The sequence below is a fragment of the Camelina sativa genome, chromosome 1 (genome assembly GCF_000633955.1).
Source record: "Camelina sativa cultivar DH55 chromosome 1, Cs, whole genome shotgun sequence".
Taxonomy (NCBI): Eukaryota; Viridiplantae; Streptophyta; class Magnoliopsida; order Brassicales; family Brassicaceae; genus Camelina; species Camelina sativa.
Window position 1 is genome coordinate 18,222,822 of NC_025685.1, and position 13,274 is coordinate 18,236,095.

The 13,274-nt window shown below is 36.1% G+C and overlaps 1 protein-coding gene across 2 annotated transcripts in view; it reads left to right on the top strand.

Moving 5' to 3' along the window:
- Positions 8,141-13,274, top strand: part of LOC104793756 (tRNA uridine 5-carboxymethylaminomethyl modification enzyme MnmG-like) — a 6,391-nt gene continuing 1,257 nt past the window's right edge. Inside the window, exons 1-13 of one of the 2 annotated variants that reach the window (XM_010520183.2) lie at positions 8,141-8,437; positions 8,529-8,659; positions 8,737-8,828; positions 9,239-9,316; positions 9,562-9,892; positions 10,132-10,311; positions 11,074-11,154; positions 11,463-11,681; positions 11,770-11,912; positions 12,189-12,355; positions 12,632-12,855; positions 12,948-13,040; positions 13,126-13,220. In XM_010520183.2, coding sequence (XP_010518485.1) covers positions 8,233-8,437; positions 8,529-8,659; positions 8,737-8,828; positions 9,239-9,316; positions 9,562-9,892; positions 10,132-10,311; positions 11,074-11,154; positions 11,463-11,681; positions 11,770-11,912; positions 12,189-12,355; positions 12,632-12,855; positions 12,948-13,040; positions 13,126-13,220 — 2,039 coding nt within the window. In that variant the 5' untranslated portion in view covers positions 8,141-8,232. Of the gene's footprint in view, positions 8,438-8,528; positions 8,660-8,736; positions 8,829-9,202; positions 9,317-9,561; positions 9,893-10,131; positions 10,312-11,073; positions 11,155-11,462; positions 11,682-11,769; positions 11,913-12,188; positions 12,356-12,631; positions 12,856-12,947; positions 13,041-13,125; positions 13,221-13,274 lie in introns of both variants that reach the window. The other variant, XM_010520175.2, reaches the window with a different exon arrangement.

A 13,274-nucleotide genomic window follows, 5' to 3' on the forward strand; every position in this document is an offset into this window, starting at 1 on the left:
GATTATCGAAGATACCTTTAAATCTTTCATAAACTGCGCATTTAGATTTGGAATTGTTTACAAAACTAAAATGTTTCTGATGATTATCATGTTCAATACATAAATTATCTCGATTTAACTAAAATAAAAATCGAGATCTCGGACTGGAAATATATGAATTAGAGAAAATTATTTAATACAAAAATTATAAAAATCAAATATCTAAAACTTGCATAGATTTGAAAAATTATGGATAAGTACACAATGAATCTAGGGGCTGTTATTGGAGAGGTGATTTCTAAATTCATATGGAATTGTAAATTCTAGAAATCAAAACATATGGATTTTGAAATAACATGTTTTATCCTTGGATTTTAACCCTTCTGTTTTACACATTCAAATCCATTCAAATCCATTTAAAATATACTGTGGATTTTGAAATCCAAAAACAAATCATTAAATAAATAACATGGGATTTTAACAAGTATTTGTAAATCCTAGAACCAATAACACCTAATTTTGATAAGTATTTTAAAATCAATGATTGAATAATATATGATTTTTGTTTGGATTTCCAAATCCATTAAAATCATAGAACCAATAACCTCCTCTATGAGTTTGTGGAGAATATGTTAATCAATGATTAAATAACTCTCATCATAATTCAGTTTAACAAATGAAAAAAATACAAAACATTATATGAAAAAGAAAAAGAAAAAAAAACTATCTATCGGTTAACAAGTTTATGAATTTGAGATTATTGAGGAAACCTTCAAATCTGTTATGAATGTCATGATCGGATTTAGAATTCTTAACAAATCTGAGACGTTCTTGACGACGACAAGATGACTATCACAAGATAAGATGCCATATTTTACTTAGATGAATCAAACAAACACATATTTTAAGTTTATATATCTTTTTTTTAGGGTTTTCCTAGCTAGGTATCTAAATATTATTGGGCATTTCATTTAGACCGCATAATATTAGTATTAGTCTTTGGGCCAATACATAACTTGGTTAGTAATATAAAAAAATATTAGACCTCTCAAATTCCACTCAACCCGACAACTTTTAGAATTTGCATGAGAGTTACCGATTGAACTATTGGCATTTGGCAAAGTCCAACTGGAATGAAAATCTCTGCGACGAAAAATAGGATGAATCGAAATATAGCGGCTACACCAAAACTAGGCGTTGTATATCAAAGTATATTAAATTTTAAATTTTGTTATCTATGGTATACACATCATGATACATTTGAAACTATTTATTGATAACTCTCTAATTTACATGTTTTAGACACCCTTTTTTGTTCTTATTTTATATTATATACCCTAACCTTAGCATTTTTAGGTATTTTATTGTAGGAAATTGCATTTAGGCCATTTAGGGTCCTGCATTGTTGCATTTGTGCATTTTGGATGAAAACAGATGCTTTAGAGCCGAAAATGGGGAAAACGAGGTCAAACTCAAGCATGTACCCGAAGGAGCAATTGTGCAAGAAGAACAGTCCGAACGTCAACCCGATTAAAGGGGATCTAAGAGCAGGAAGAACAACCCGAAGACCTAACCAAGGAACTACCCGACTAGATCCTCGTGCACCACCTCGATCAGACCCTCGGGCAGGACTGAGCAGCTAGGTTAAAAGGGTTTCCATATATAAACCCCCCCTCTTCTTCCTCTCCCTAGCACGCCGCAGACACTCAAACCAGAGGGCGAGAGCTTTTGAGAGAGAGATTGAACACTCAAACACTTTTTCTACTTTATTAGGATTCGATTTCTGTTGTTTTTGCTATTCTTTTTAGTTTCAATTCTGTACTTCATTACTTTTATCTTATTTTCAATACAATGCAATCTTCATTCATTTGTGTTTTTATGCTTTCTATCATGAGATTTGAGTAGTGAAATAAAGTTTCTAGAGATGGGATAGACAAATATGTGTTCTTGATTGGTTATGATGTCTTAGCTTGAATGTTTAATTTATATAACTTTCCTTCTAGATTGATGTTCTTAATGCTATTTTCAGATCGAGAGGTTGGGAGTAGATCTTGGGTGTTTAGCCATCAAGAGATGTTGTTGAAATGCTTGAATCAATCAATGCTAGAGATTTACTCACTTAGCCTAAGAGATTAGATGTGTAAGGAGTTTACTGACAATAATGAATCAGTTTGTAATGCATGCTTGGTCACGTTTCTCCAACGAGAGTTGGGTAGGGGAGTGACCAAGGTTGATTATTTCTATCACGAGAGTGTTTTAGCAAGATTTAAGAGATTCATTGTCTAGGGAATATTTTCTTGAGACATGTAGGACATCCCAAATTGGTCAGGAACACTTATGAGTCAATTACCCCATCCTTATGAGCTTTCGCACCTTGATTGTTTAGTTTTATTCAATAACTCGACCCCTTACCCGAACTGGTACTCTATCACCATCTTCGTGTATACCCTCGAGCTGTTCATCTTAGTCTACTTGATCCGATAAACCCACCCGATCATGTACCTGAATGCTTGCATCGATTGCTTAGGTCGTGTGGTTCTTGTTCTTTTATTTATTTTTGCTTACTTTAGATTGTTAGAAAATCCCAACTATTGCTTGGCTTGACTTGCTTTGTTCTGATCATATCTTATATGTTAGCATCACAACCATTTGGATTGATAACCCTTTGTACTACAGATGCATAGAGAATTGATACCCTGGGTGAAAATTCTGTTATCAAATATCAATTCATATTAGCAAATATACCATTTCTTTAAAGATTTTTTGATTAAATCTGTAATATGTTTATAAGTCTTGAATGTTTTGACAGCGAAAAGATGACCATTACAATATAAGATTTCATCTTTTTCTTATATGAAACAAATGAACACATTATTTTACATTTATATTGTTTAGTTTAAAGTTTTTTTTTTATACCTTTTCAAATTAATTGAATCTTTTACTTAGACCACATAATTGATAATTAATACTATATTAACGTTTTGGCGCAGTCACAGAGCCGTGCCTAGAGAAATGGAGGCCGAAGGCGATATCCTAAAAAAAACTCGAAATAATAATTACCAAATCTAATTAACAAAAAAGATAGAATACAAGTAAAATCTTATTTTTGAAACATAGTTTTCATTTTATATATAAGATTTTTTTTTTAAAAATCAATATTTTATAACTATTTGTGAGTAAATAATCAAAACATCAACTATATACATATTTTAAACCTATATTTAATAAAGGTTTCGATTGGTTACATGAATTATCATTGAGTTAAATTGAGTAATGGACATAACTCATAAATAGATAAAAAATGTTACCCATCATAAACTAATGGGGGTGTATTGAAACCATAATTTTAGGGGATTTTATGGGATTTAGGAAATTTGGAATTTTGATAGATTTTAAGGAATTTGATATGATTTATGATAAAATTCTTTCAAATCTCACCTAAATCCGGATGATAATTGAAAGAACCTTCTTCTACTGCTTTGTTTTGCGGATGATTTATTAATCTCCCTAGAAGGCTCTGAGCAATCTTTGAGAGGAGTTATGTTAGACCTCTCAGAATTTGAGGAAATGTCTAGACTGGGAATGAATATTGAGAAGACCTCCATGTTTTGTTCCGGTTTAAGTGAGAGTAGTTTGGAAAGGCTACATTGACTATTCAATCTGAAGCACGTCTCACTTCTAGTCAGGTACTTGGGCCTTCCTTTATGTTCGAGAAAACTTTTGGTAAGAGTTTGTGATCCCTTGCTGTCTCAAATAAGACAGAAATTAAACTCATGGACTCACAAGTTTCTAAGTTTGGCAGGAAGGTTAACACTTATCTCTACTGTTATTTCGGGCATTATTGGTTTTTGGACTAGTGCTTTCTTCCTTCGAAACAAGTTATAAAGAGGATCAATAGCCTCAGCAGCTCTTTTCTATGGAGAGGCAAGATCGATGTTCCCTCGGGCGCCAAAGTGTCGTGGTATGACATATGCTTCATTAAACTAGAGGGTGGTCTTGGTTTAAGGAACATTAGTAGTTGGAATGAGACTTGTGCCTTGAAACATATATGGATGCTGTTTTTTAGAGCTGGTTCTTTGTGGGTGGCATGGAATAGAAGTAAGTATTTTTCTAAATCTCCTCTGTGGGCGCTCAACGAGAATAATGTTGCTTACTCTTGGGATTTTAGAAAATTACTTAAGCTCCGTCCCAAAGCTCATAATTTTTTAAGCATCAATATCGGCAATGGTGATTCTACCTTCTTTTGGTGGGATCCATGGACTCCTTTTGGTTCTCTCTACCATTTTCTAGATTTGGATGGTCCCAGTCTTTTAGGGATCCCTCTGCTTTCAACTGTGGCTGAATTGAGAATTGAAGATGGTTGGTCTCTCCCTAATGCTAGATCAGAGAGACAAGTTCTTCTCCACTCTTTTATCTCTACCATTACCATGTCTACTTCAAATGATACTCCGGTTTGGGCTGTTGATGGTATAACTTACACGTATTTCTCTTCGAAAAATTGTCTGGAATGCTGTTAGGATTTCAAAATCTAACAAATCTTGGGCTCCGCTTGTTTGGCACAGAGCTGCCATCCCAAGACATGCTATAACCACTTGGTTGTTTATTCTCAATCATAATCCTACTCTTGATCGTTTGTCTACTTGGGGTTATGATGTGAGTTAGACTGTCTCCTTTGTGGGTTAGGCCATGAATCACGAAATCATTCGTTTTTAACTGTACATTCTCTGCTGAGGTTTTGATAACGAATAAGCTTCAGATTTCCACTTCTCCGGTTTTATGGGATCAGATCCTCCTTTGGCTGCTAAGGTCTTCAGTTTCAAAGCACAAAAAACTTTCTCTCCTTCACGGATGGCAAGGTACGATCTGTGAACTATGGCGAGAGAGAAATCAACGGTTTCATGATGGTATCTCGCTATCTCCAGTTGCACTTACAAAGATCATTCTTTCTACCATGGAGGATAAGTGTAAAGAAATGACTCAGCTAGGCTTAAAATGTGGGATTACCATTGTTCATTTCTGGATTTCCTAAGGTTGTGTTGGTTTACCGATAGTTGGAAGAGTTTAAGTTTATTTTCAAGGTTCCTTTTTTGGATCCTTGGTCTTTTTAGTATTAGTTATACTAGTTCTTTTTTTCCTTTCTGGTTGTAATGGTTCTATATTGCTCTTTGTATACTTTTAGTACTTTAATTAAGAAAACCCTTTAACAAAAAAAAATCCCACCTAAAACTATGAGATTTGGATTTCTGTATTTTTAACTAAACAAATCCACTCAAATTCTCCAGAATCCCTAAAACTCATTAATATTTAAATCCACAAACTGTTTTGAATAACAGTGGAATTTAAAGTAGATTTTTAAATCATCAGTTCAATAACACTGAATTTTAATAGACTTTTTAAAATCTATGATTAAAAAACATACGATTTGTAAATTTTACACAAATCACTTAAAATGTCAAGTAGAATACACCCCCCTAATTTGAGTTATTAANAGTGACTTTGTATCACAAATTGGGGGGGGGGGGGTGTATTGAAACCATGATTTTGAAAGTTTTATGGAATTTAGGAAATTTAGAATTTTAATAGATTTTAGGGAAATTGATATGATATGTGGTATAAATTCTTAAAATGTGTGACACCCCAGTTTCAGATTTTTGCAGAGAGGTTTAAAAGGATTGATTTGGCCACATATGTCACCAAAGTGCACTTATCTTTTCGGTCAAGGGGCCTGAGAGAACTTCACAGTTAAGTGTGTGTATTCTTGAGTAGTCTCAGGATGGGTGACCTTCCGGGAAGTTACTGCCAGAACTGTGCGAGTGAGGCCAAAACACAGAGAAAGATCATGTGCTGACTTGTAGGGACAGTAACAATTCTTTAAAGCCCCTCGGACGTAGAAAACTGGCCGTCGGATATTGATGGGCTCACGGGCCTAGTGAGAGGACGTGAGACCCATTAAAGAAGGTGGGCCTATGAACAGGGATTAGACATGGGGCCCACTAAGAGGTATCGGTCAGGGCGTTACAATATGTCAAGTTGAATATACCCCCCTGAATTTAGTTCAATATTTTCCTTTTTTATTACTAACTAAATTACTAACTTCAAACAAAAAAATCAGTAACTCAGTTTATAAAACATCACGTTTAAAAGTTAAGGAAGAAAAAAAAGTACAGAAGCATTTAATCAATTTATTAAAAAAAGTATTGAAGCATTTATTCAATTTAGAATCCAACAATTGAAAACCTAACTGTAAATTAAACGCATAGTTAGCTAACCCATCAGCCATACGATTAGCTTCTCTATACACATGAAAAATCCGGGCTAAACCAGTCCCTTGATAAAAAGTCATGGCACAAGCGTACCAGAAATGACAAAGGATGAGAATCACTAACCCCTGTCAATAGAAACCCGCCTACTAACTCCGAGTTCACCTCCAACTCTAGCTTCTGAATGTTTTTCCCCCAAGCTATATATAAACCGTAGTAGACACCCCATAATTCTGCTAACAGGGCCAAGCATATCCCAATATTTAGTACAAATCCACCACGCCAACACCCAGTAAAGTCTCGTATTACACCACATGTTGTAGCCAACCTCGGATTGCCATGCGACGCCCCGTCCATGTTTAGGTTCATCCATTCTTGTGCAAGAGGTTTCCAAGCTATCATTCGTTCAACACGCGAAGGTTTCCCAACTCCATCACGAGCCAACATATGCGCTTTACGAACTTCCTACGCTAAACCTCTCACAAACACTTTATCCTGACAGCGACTAACCTCCCCGAAGATAGACCCACCCCGCCATTTCCAAATCCACCACAATCCCACGGCAAACAACAATTACCAAGCACCCTCTGCTGATCCATCATCAAATCCCAAATTTGCATACAACCATTCAAGGACCGAACCTTTGAAGAAAGCCTACCTTATCCGACTGGGTACAACACATATCCAAAGGCCACCAACAGAAGGACAATCTCTTAGCACATGCATTATGGTCTCTTCACCCCCCCCCCCCCNNCCCCATTACATATCTGACAAACATTCGTATTACTCATATGGCGACGATACCTCTATGAAGATTGGTCATAGTTAGTTGATTAGCAACCAGCCAGAGGAGAACCCTGACCCTCTCTGGCGCAACAACACGCCATACGCGGTGATAAAACCATGTCGTACTCTGCTTAAAAGAAGGATCTACAACCAACATGGAATATGCATATTGGACTGTAGATTCCCTGTCTGAGGTTTCACCCCGGGACAACCTATCTCGTGCCCCCGTGAAGTAAGATATTCTCTTAGAATTACACTAAAAGTAATCTAATAAGTTATTGAATGTTTTTCTAAAGATGGGGCCGGAGGCGAAGGCTTCATATTGCCTAACGTAGGCACGACTCTAGACGCATATGGATAACTCGATTAGTAATACATAATACGAATTTTATCTATACTAGTATTTTTGTAGAGTGTTTTGAGAATTAAATATGTTATAGAAACTATTAGTATTGAATGCCATTAATTGTTTAAATCCATATCCAAACAGCTTTAATTAACTTTCTCTACTATTCTTGTGACGAAACAAAATTAAATTATTTTGAATATGCATATATATATATATATATATCTTTATATAAACATTTTGAACATTATATAAATATAATGTTCCACAATTAATTAATGATATTGAATTTTATTATTGTTGATTTAAAATCATCGTGTCATATATAGAACTCGTCATGTAATATAACTTGTCTGTGTTATTTAAAAATTTTAATATTTCTAAATATTTATAATTTCAAACTTTTTATTAAGCTTAGCTATATCAGTTATATATTTTAAACTTCTTAAAATTTAAAAATCTACTATATACGGTAAATTTACTATATGTGTATATTGAACACACAAATATAGTTCTACGGTATATTACGAGTTTAATTCGGATTTTTAGTTGAACTTCTTAATTTAACTTTGTGTAGTAAATTTTAAACCTTTAAAATGTTTAAAATATTATAATTGATAAATCTAAATTTAATAAAAAAATTAAAATTATTAGTATTTATATATATTAAATTTTAAAAATAACCAGCAGCAGCATATAGTTTTGTAAATATATCTCTTGAATGTATACTAGTTCTTAATAATAAGTTAAAGATCATTTCTGAAAGAAAAAAAAAAAGAAGAAGTTAAAGATCAATTTTACCACAAACCCCTTTGGTCCGCTCTCTGACACTCGTCCACAAGTCGCAGCCTCCGCCTTGAGATGAGAGCCGCAGTCACCGCCTCCGCCTCCGCCTCAGTCAGTCTTCGCCATCTCTACGGCGGCTTCCCTTGTATTGTCCCCTCTCGTTCTTTTTCCTCCTTACCTTTTCGCTCTCCTCGTCTCTGCATCTTCCTCCGCCGCAACATCCGCCCTCGCCAACTCTTCCTTAGCCGTACCTACGCCGCAAGCTTCAGTTCTTGTTCAGGTTACAACCACTTCACTCTCATCATCTCCAATTTTTAGGCGGACTTATCCAGTTTTGTACATTTGCTTAGACGGGTAGTAGTAATTTGTAGGTGCTGATTCGACCTACGACGTTATTGTGGTTGGTGCGGGACATGCTGGGTGCGAAGCGGCGTTAGCCTCTGCTCGATTGGGTGCTAGTACTCTGCTTCTCACATTGAACCTCGATCGAATAGCTTGGCAGGTTCGGAATTTGAATCGTAATTGTGTGTACATACTTGTTAGAATTATGCTGAGATATATTGTTTGTTACCTGTGAAGCCTTGTAATCCAGCAGTAGGCGGACCAGCAAAATCACAATTGGTACATGAAGTTGATGCACTTGGTGGTGATATTGGGAAAGTTGCTGATAGGTAATTGTTTCTAATTTCTTTTCTCAGTGAAACTCTTAGCTCTGTATGGATACGCATATGCTTTATATCGTCCTAGGTGAGGTTTGGGGATTAGCTTTAGAGGATTGTTTTAATCAAACGAATTTGTTTGACTTGTATCAGAGTTTTGAGAAGGATATCAAATTGAATGTTTATGACTCTGTCTCAGTGAAATGTCTCTGATGTGGTTTCACTTATCTTCTCGAGCAGTGGTCGTGTCTCATTTTCCTATACTATACAGGCCCTTATAGGTGTAAATAGAATTACAGATACTGTTTCTTATTTGTCACTGTCGCTGAACACCTTATGATGTGTGTTCAAATTTTTACCGCTGATGTTGTATCTTAACAGTGCAGATGTTATTTACAGAAGCGTATTCTAAATGTCTCAAGGGGCCCTGCTGTAAGATCGTTACGTGCTCAGACAGACAAAAGAGAATATGCCATGGAGATGAAAAAGATAGTGGAAAGGTTAGCTGAAGTTTTTGCCTGTTGTTTACAGATCTTTTTGGGGTCACAAATTTGACTATTGGGGTATGCTTTCAAAATTAATTGTTAAGCAGACATAAGATGCCGAAAATTTAGAAGTTACTCATAACAAGTTATGGCAAGAATACAATCTTGAATTTGAAGGTCTATAAGTTTCTTATTCACAATTATTTCTGATTTCTTCTATTCTGGCTAATAATAACTGTAAAATTTCCTTGGTATGCCAGCACTGAAAATCTCTGTATTAGAGAGGCAATGGTAACAGATATCCTAGTTGGGAAGAATGACAATGTGAAAGGCGTAGCCACATTTTTTGGGATGAACTTTTATGCACCTTCCGTTATTCTCACCACTGGAACCTTTATGAGTGGGAAGATTTGGGTCGGTAAAAAGTCTATGCCAGCTGGAAGAGCTGGCGAGTCAGCTTCACAAGGATTGACAGAGAATTTGCAAAAACTGGGATTTGAAACAGATCGCTTAAAGACTGGTACTCCAGCGCGTGTGGATCGCCGGACTATAGACTTTTCGAATTTGGAGGCTCAACATGGAGACGAAGAGGTATCACTATGCAATTATAAAATTAGGCTATTCAGGATCAATATTGCATGGTTACATGGTTTAAAGCATCTCAGTCGGCGAGTAGCCAGCACACAAAAGTCTTTTAAACTTTCTTCCGAGATCAGTTTGATCAAATTCATTGGGCGCTTTAAAAATAATTTTCTCACCAGTGGAACAGTATTTCATTTCTTTCTCTCCTTTTTAATTTAAGACGCTGAAACTTAATTTTCTTTTCCCAGGTCAGCTGGTTTAGTTTTGACCCAGAATTTCATATCGAGAGAGAGCAAATGTGCTGCTACCTAACTCGCACGACAAACTTAACACACCAATTAATCCAAGATAATTTGCATGAGACCCCAACTTATGGTGGATGGGTTGAAGCAAAAGGGCCTAGGTATTGCCCTTCCATTGAGGACAAGGTAAATTCTTTACGTCTTTTGCTTTGTATTATCTCTGTCTTGGACCAAGGGGAAGTTACATTAGACATAGTTGATACAGTTGGTAATGTTTGAGCCAAATACTGGAATCTAACCGTGAGCAGGACCATGAAAATCAAATTTGCTACACAAAAGTAATTCTAAGACTTGTTCCTGATCCAACATGCAAACATATATTAGTAAGTCTTTATAAGTAGACGAGAGTTCAGCTGCTACATAATGGATAGCAAAATAGTGAAAGCCTTGGAAGCATGAGTAATCAATAGGGGATGGAACAGATCAGTGGGACTGTTGAATGTTTGGTTTGTTTTGAGGCCTTTGTACAGACATTGGGAGATTTTAGGTTCTCTAGAACAAACCCATTGGTTCCTTGGATTTTATTTACTTGGTTCAGTAAGTGTAAGTCATTTCTCAAGGAGTAAATAAAGCAGTAATCCAAAAAATTTCTCAGTTCTTTACTATTTCTTTGTTTCTACCGTGGATGATGTCACAATAGCAAATTACATATGCTGATGTCCTGTAAATTGCTCTACATTTTTGTTAATTTTCATTTGCAAAGTCCTGAAGGTCCTTTATATTCTCTTTTCTTGACGGTGATTCTTCTAGTTCCGAAAATCAATCTTGCATTTTCTGTTTCTACAGTGCACATAGAATTTGTTGAACTCTTCCTCGTAAACTGCTTTGGATGAACTTTATAAATTCTTATATGACTTTGCTAGTCCTAAAATTCTTATTTTGTTTCAGATTGTTAGGTTCAAAGACAAAGAGTCCCATCAAATATTCCTCGAACCAGAGGGCCGAGACGTTCCTGAGATCTATGTGCAGGTTAATGCTTACCTTAATTATGATTTCTTTAGTTGTTATTGTCTTCGGCAGTGAAGCCTAAGGATGAGAAAGGAACCTAGTTTGTCTCTAAATGTTAATATCTACAACATGTGCTTTTCCAGTAATTTTCTTTTCGTATAGTTAGAGCAAGCCTGAAGTTCTTTACTGCTCAGTAGTTTAATGTGAGGTTTTGTAAGTCGAGTTTTCAAGACTAGAGCAAATATATCTTAGCTTGGTTGCTATTTATTAAGTCTTTCAAGGCGTCGTTTTGTTATAACTATCATTTTCATTGGTTGGTAATTCCATAGGGATTTTCAACTGGCCTGCCAGAGAATCTCCAGCTACCGCTTCTAAGAAGCTTGCCAGGACTTGAAAATTGCTCCATGCTTAGGCCTGCCTATGCTGTTGAGTATGATTATTTACCAGCTCATCAGTGTTCTAGGTCCCTTATGACGAAGAAAATTGAAGGTCTTTTTTTCTCTGGTCAGATCAATGGCACAACTGGTTATGAAGAGGCTGCCGCACAGGTGACTGATCTGTACGAGATTTCGATTTCCTTAATGATGGGCGTTGTAAATATGGTGGAACCAATCTCTGTTATTTATTTCATATTAGGGTATTTTATCTGGAATCAATGCTGCCAGACACTCGGATGGTAAGAAACACATTGTACTTGAGAGGGAAAGCAGTTATATAGGTACATTGATTGACGATTTAGTCACAAAGGATCTCAGAGAGCCATACCGCATGCTAACAAGGTAAGTTCCATTTCATTTTCTTGCTCATAATCCTAATATCTCCTCCATTCTTTATATGTTTCTGAAGTTTTCATTTAAACTTAATGTGATCTTAACTTTTCTTGATATACTGTTCTATGGGGTTGACTTTTAAAACTTCCTTTTTTATTTTTCTGTTCACATGAACATTTTTAGTCTTGTACTTATATAGTCTATTACCACTAAAGTTCTTGATTAGTACGTATGTATGTTCACACTGCAGGATAGTCATATATGTTTTCTTTTTCTCAATGACAGCCGTTCAGAACATCGTCTTCTTCTTCGATTCGATAATGCGGATAGTCGACTCACACCTCTAGGGCGTGAACTTGGATTGATAGATGATAGGCGATGGAAGTTGTACCAAGAGAAGCAAGCAAAGATTTCAGAAGAGAAGAAGAGACTGAAAACTGTTAAGATTTCAGGTTGTCTACCTATTCCATTCCCCCCAACCAGCTAAGTTTTATTGTTAGAACGAGTTTATGCTGTCGATCCTTGCATCCATTTTAACAAGGGATAGTTCTTTAGAAAAGCTATGTGGAATGAGAGTATTTACGCACAAGAAATTTGACAAAATTCCCCGACTTTTTTGTACCGACTGTAGTAACACATGGAGCTCACTATCTCTCTCTTTAAGCAAACGTACGAAGATTGGCAAAACTGAATATATTGCATAAGTTGATGATGTGTATTGCTTGCAGTTGCAGGAGGTGATTTGGCTGCTGAAGTTTCTAACGTGTCTTCTCAGCCAGTCAAAGAATCTGCAACACTAGAGAGTCTACTAAAGAAACCTCATGTCCACTACAAGCTTCTTGAGAAGCATGGCTTTGGAAATGAAACATTATCTAGAATGGAAAAAGAGTGTGTAGAGATCGATATAAAATATGAAGGTTTCATTGTGCGCCAGCAAAACCAACTCCAGCAGGTATGTTCTGTCTGCTGCATTGCTCCTTTAAATACATACTCCTTGCCTGCTTGGAGATATGGACATGAATTAAAAAAATGCATCCTTAATAGATGGTCCACCAACAGCATAGACGACTTCCAGCGGATTTGGATTACTATTCGCTGACAACTCTATCTCATGAAGGGCGTGAAAAACTTTCAAAGGTGTGTTTAAAGTAGTTTTTTTAGTAGAATGAGTGTGGTTTATATATAGCTTATCTTCTTATGATGTGAACGATTATAAATTCAGGTGAGACCAGAGACAATCGGGCAGGCAAGTAGAGTAGGCGGAGTCAGTCCTGCTGACATAACAGCTTTGCTCATAACACTAGAATCAAACCGAAGGAGAACTCAAGAGGTAAAGAGAGGAAAAATACTAGAGCATGCCTTGGCAGAATC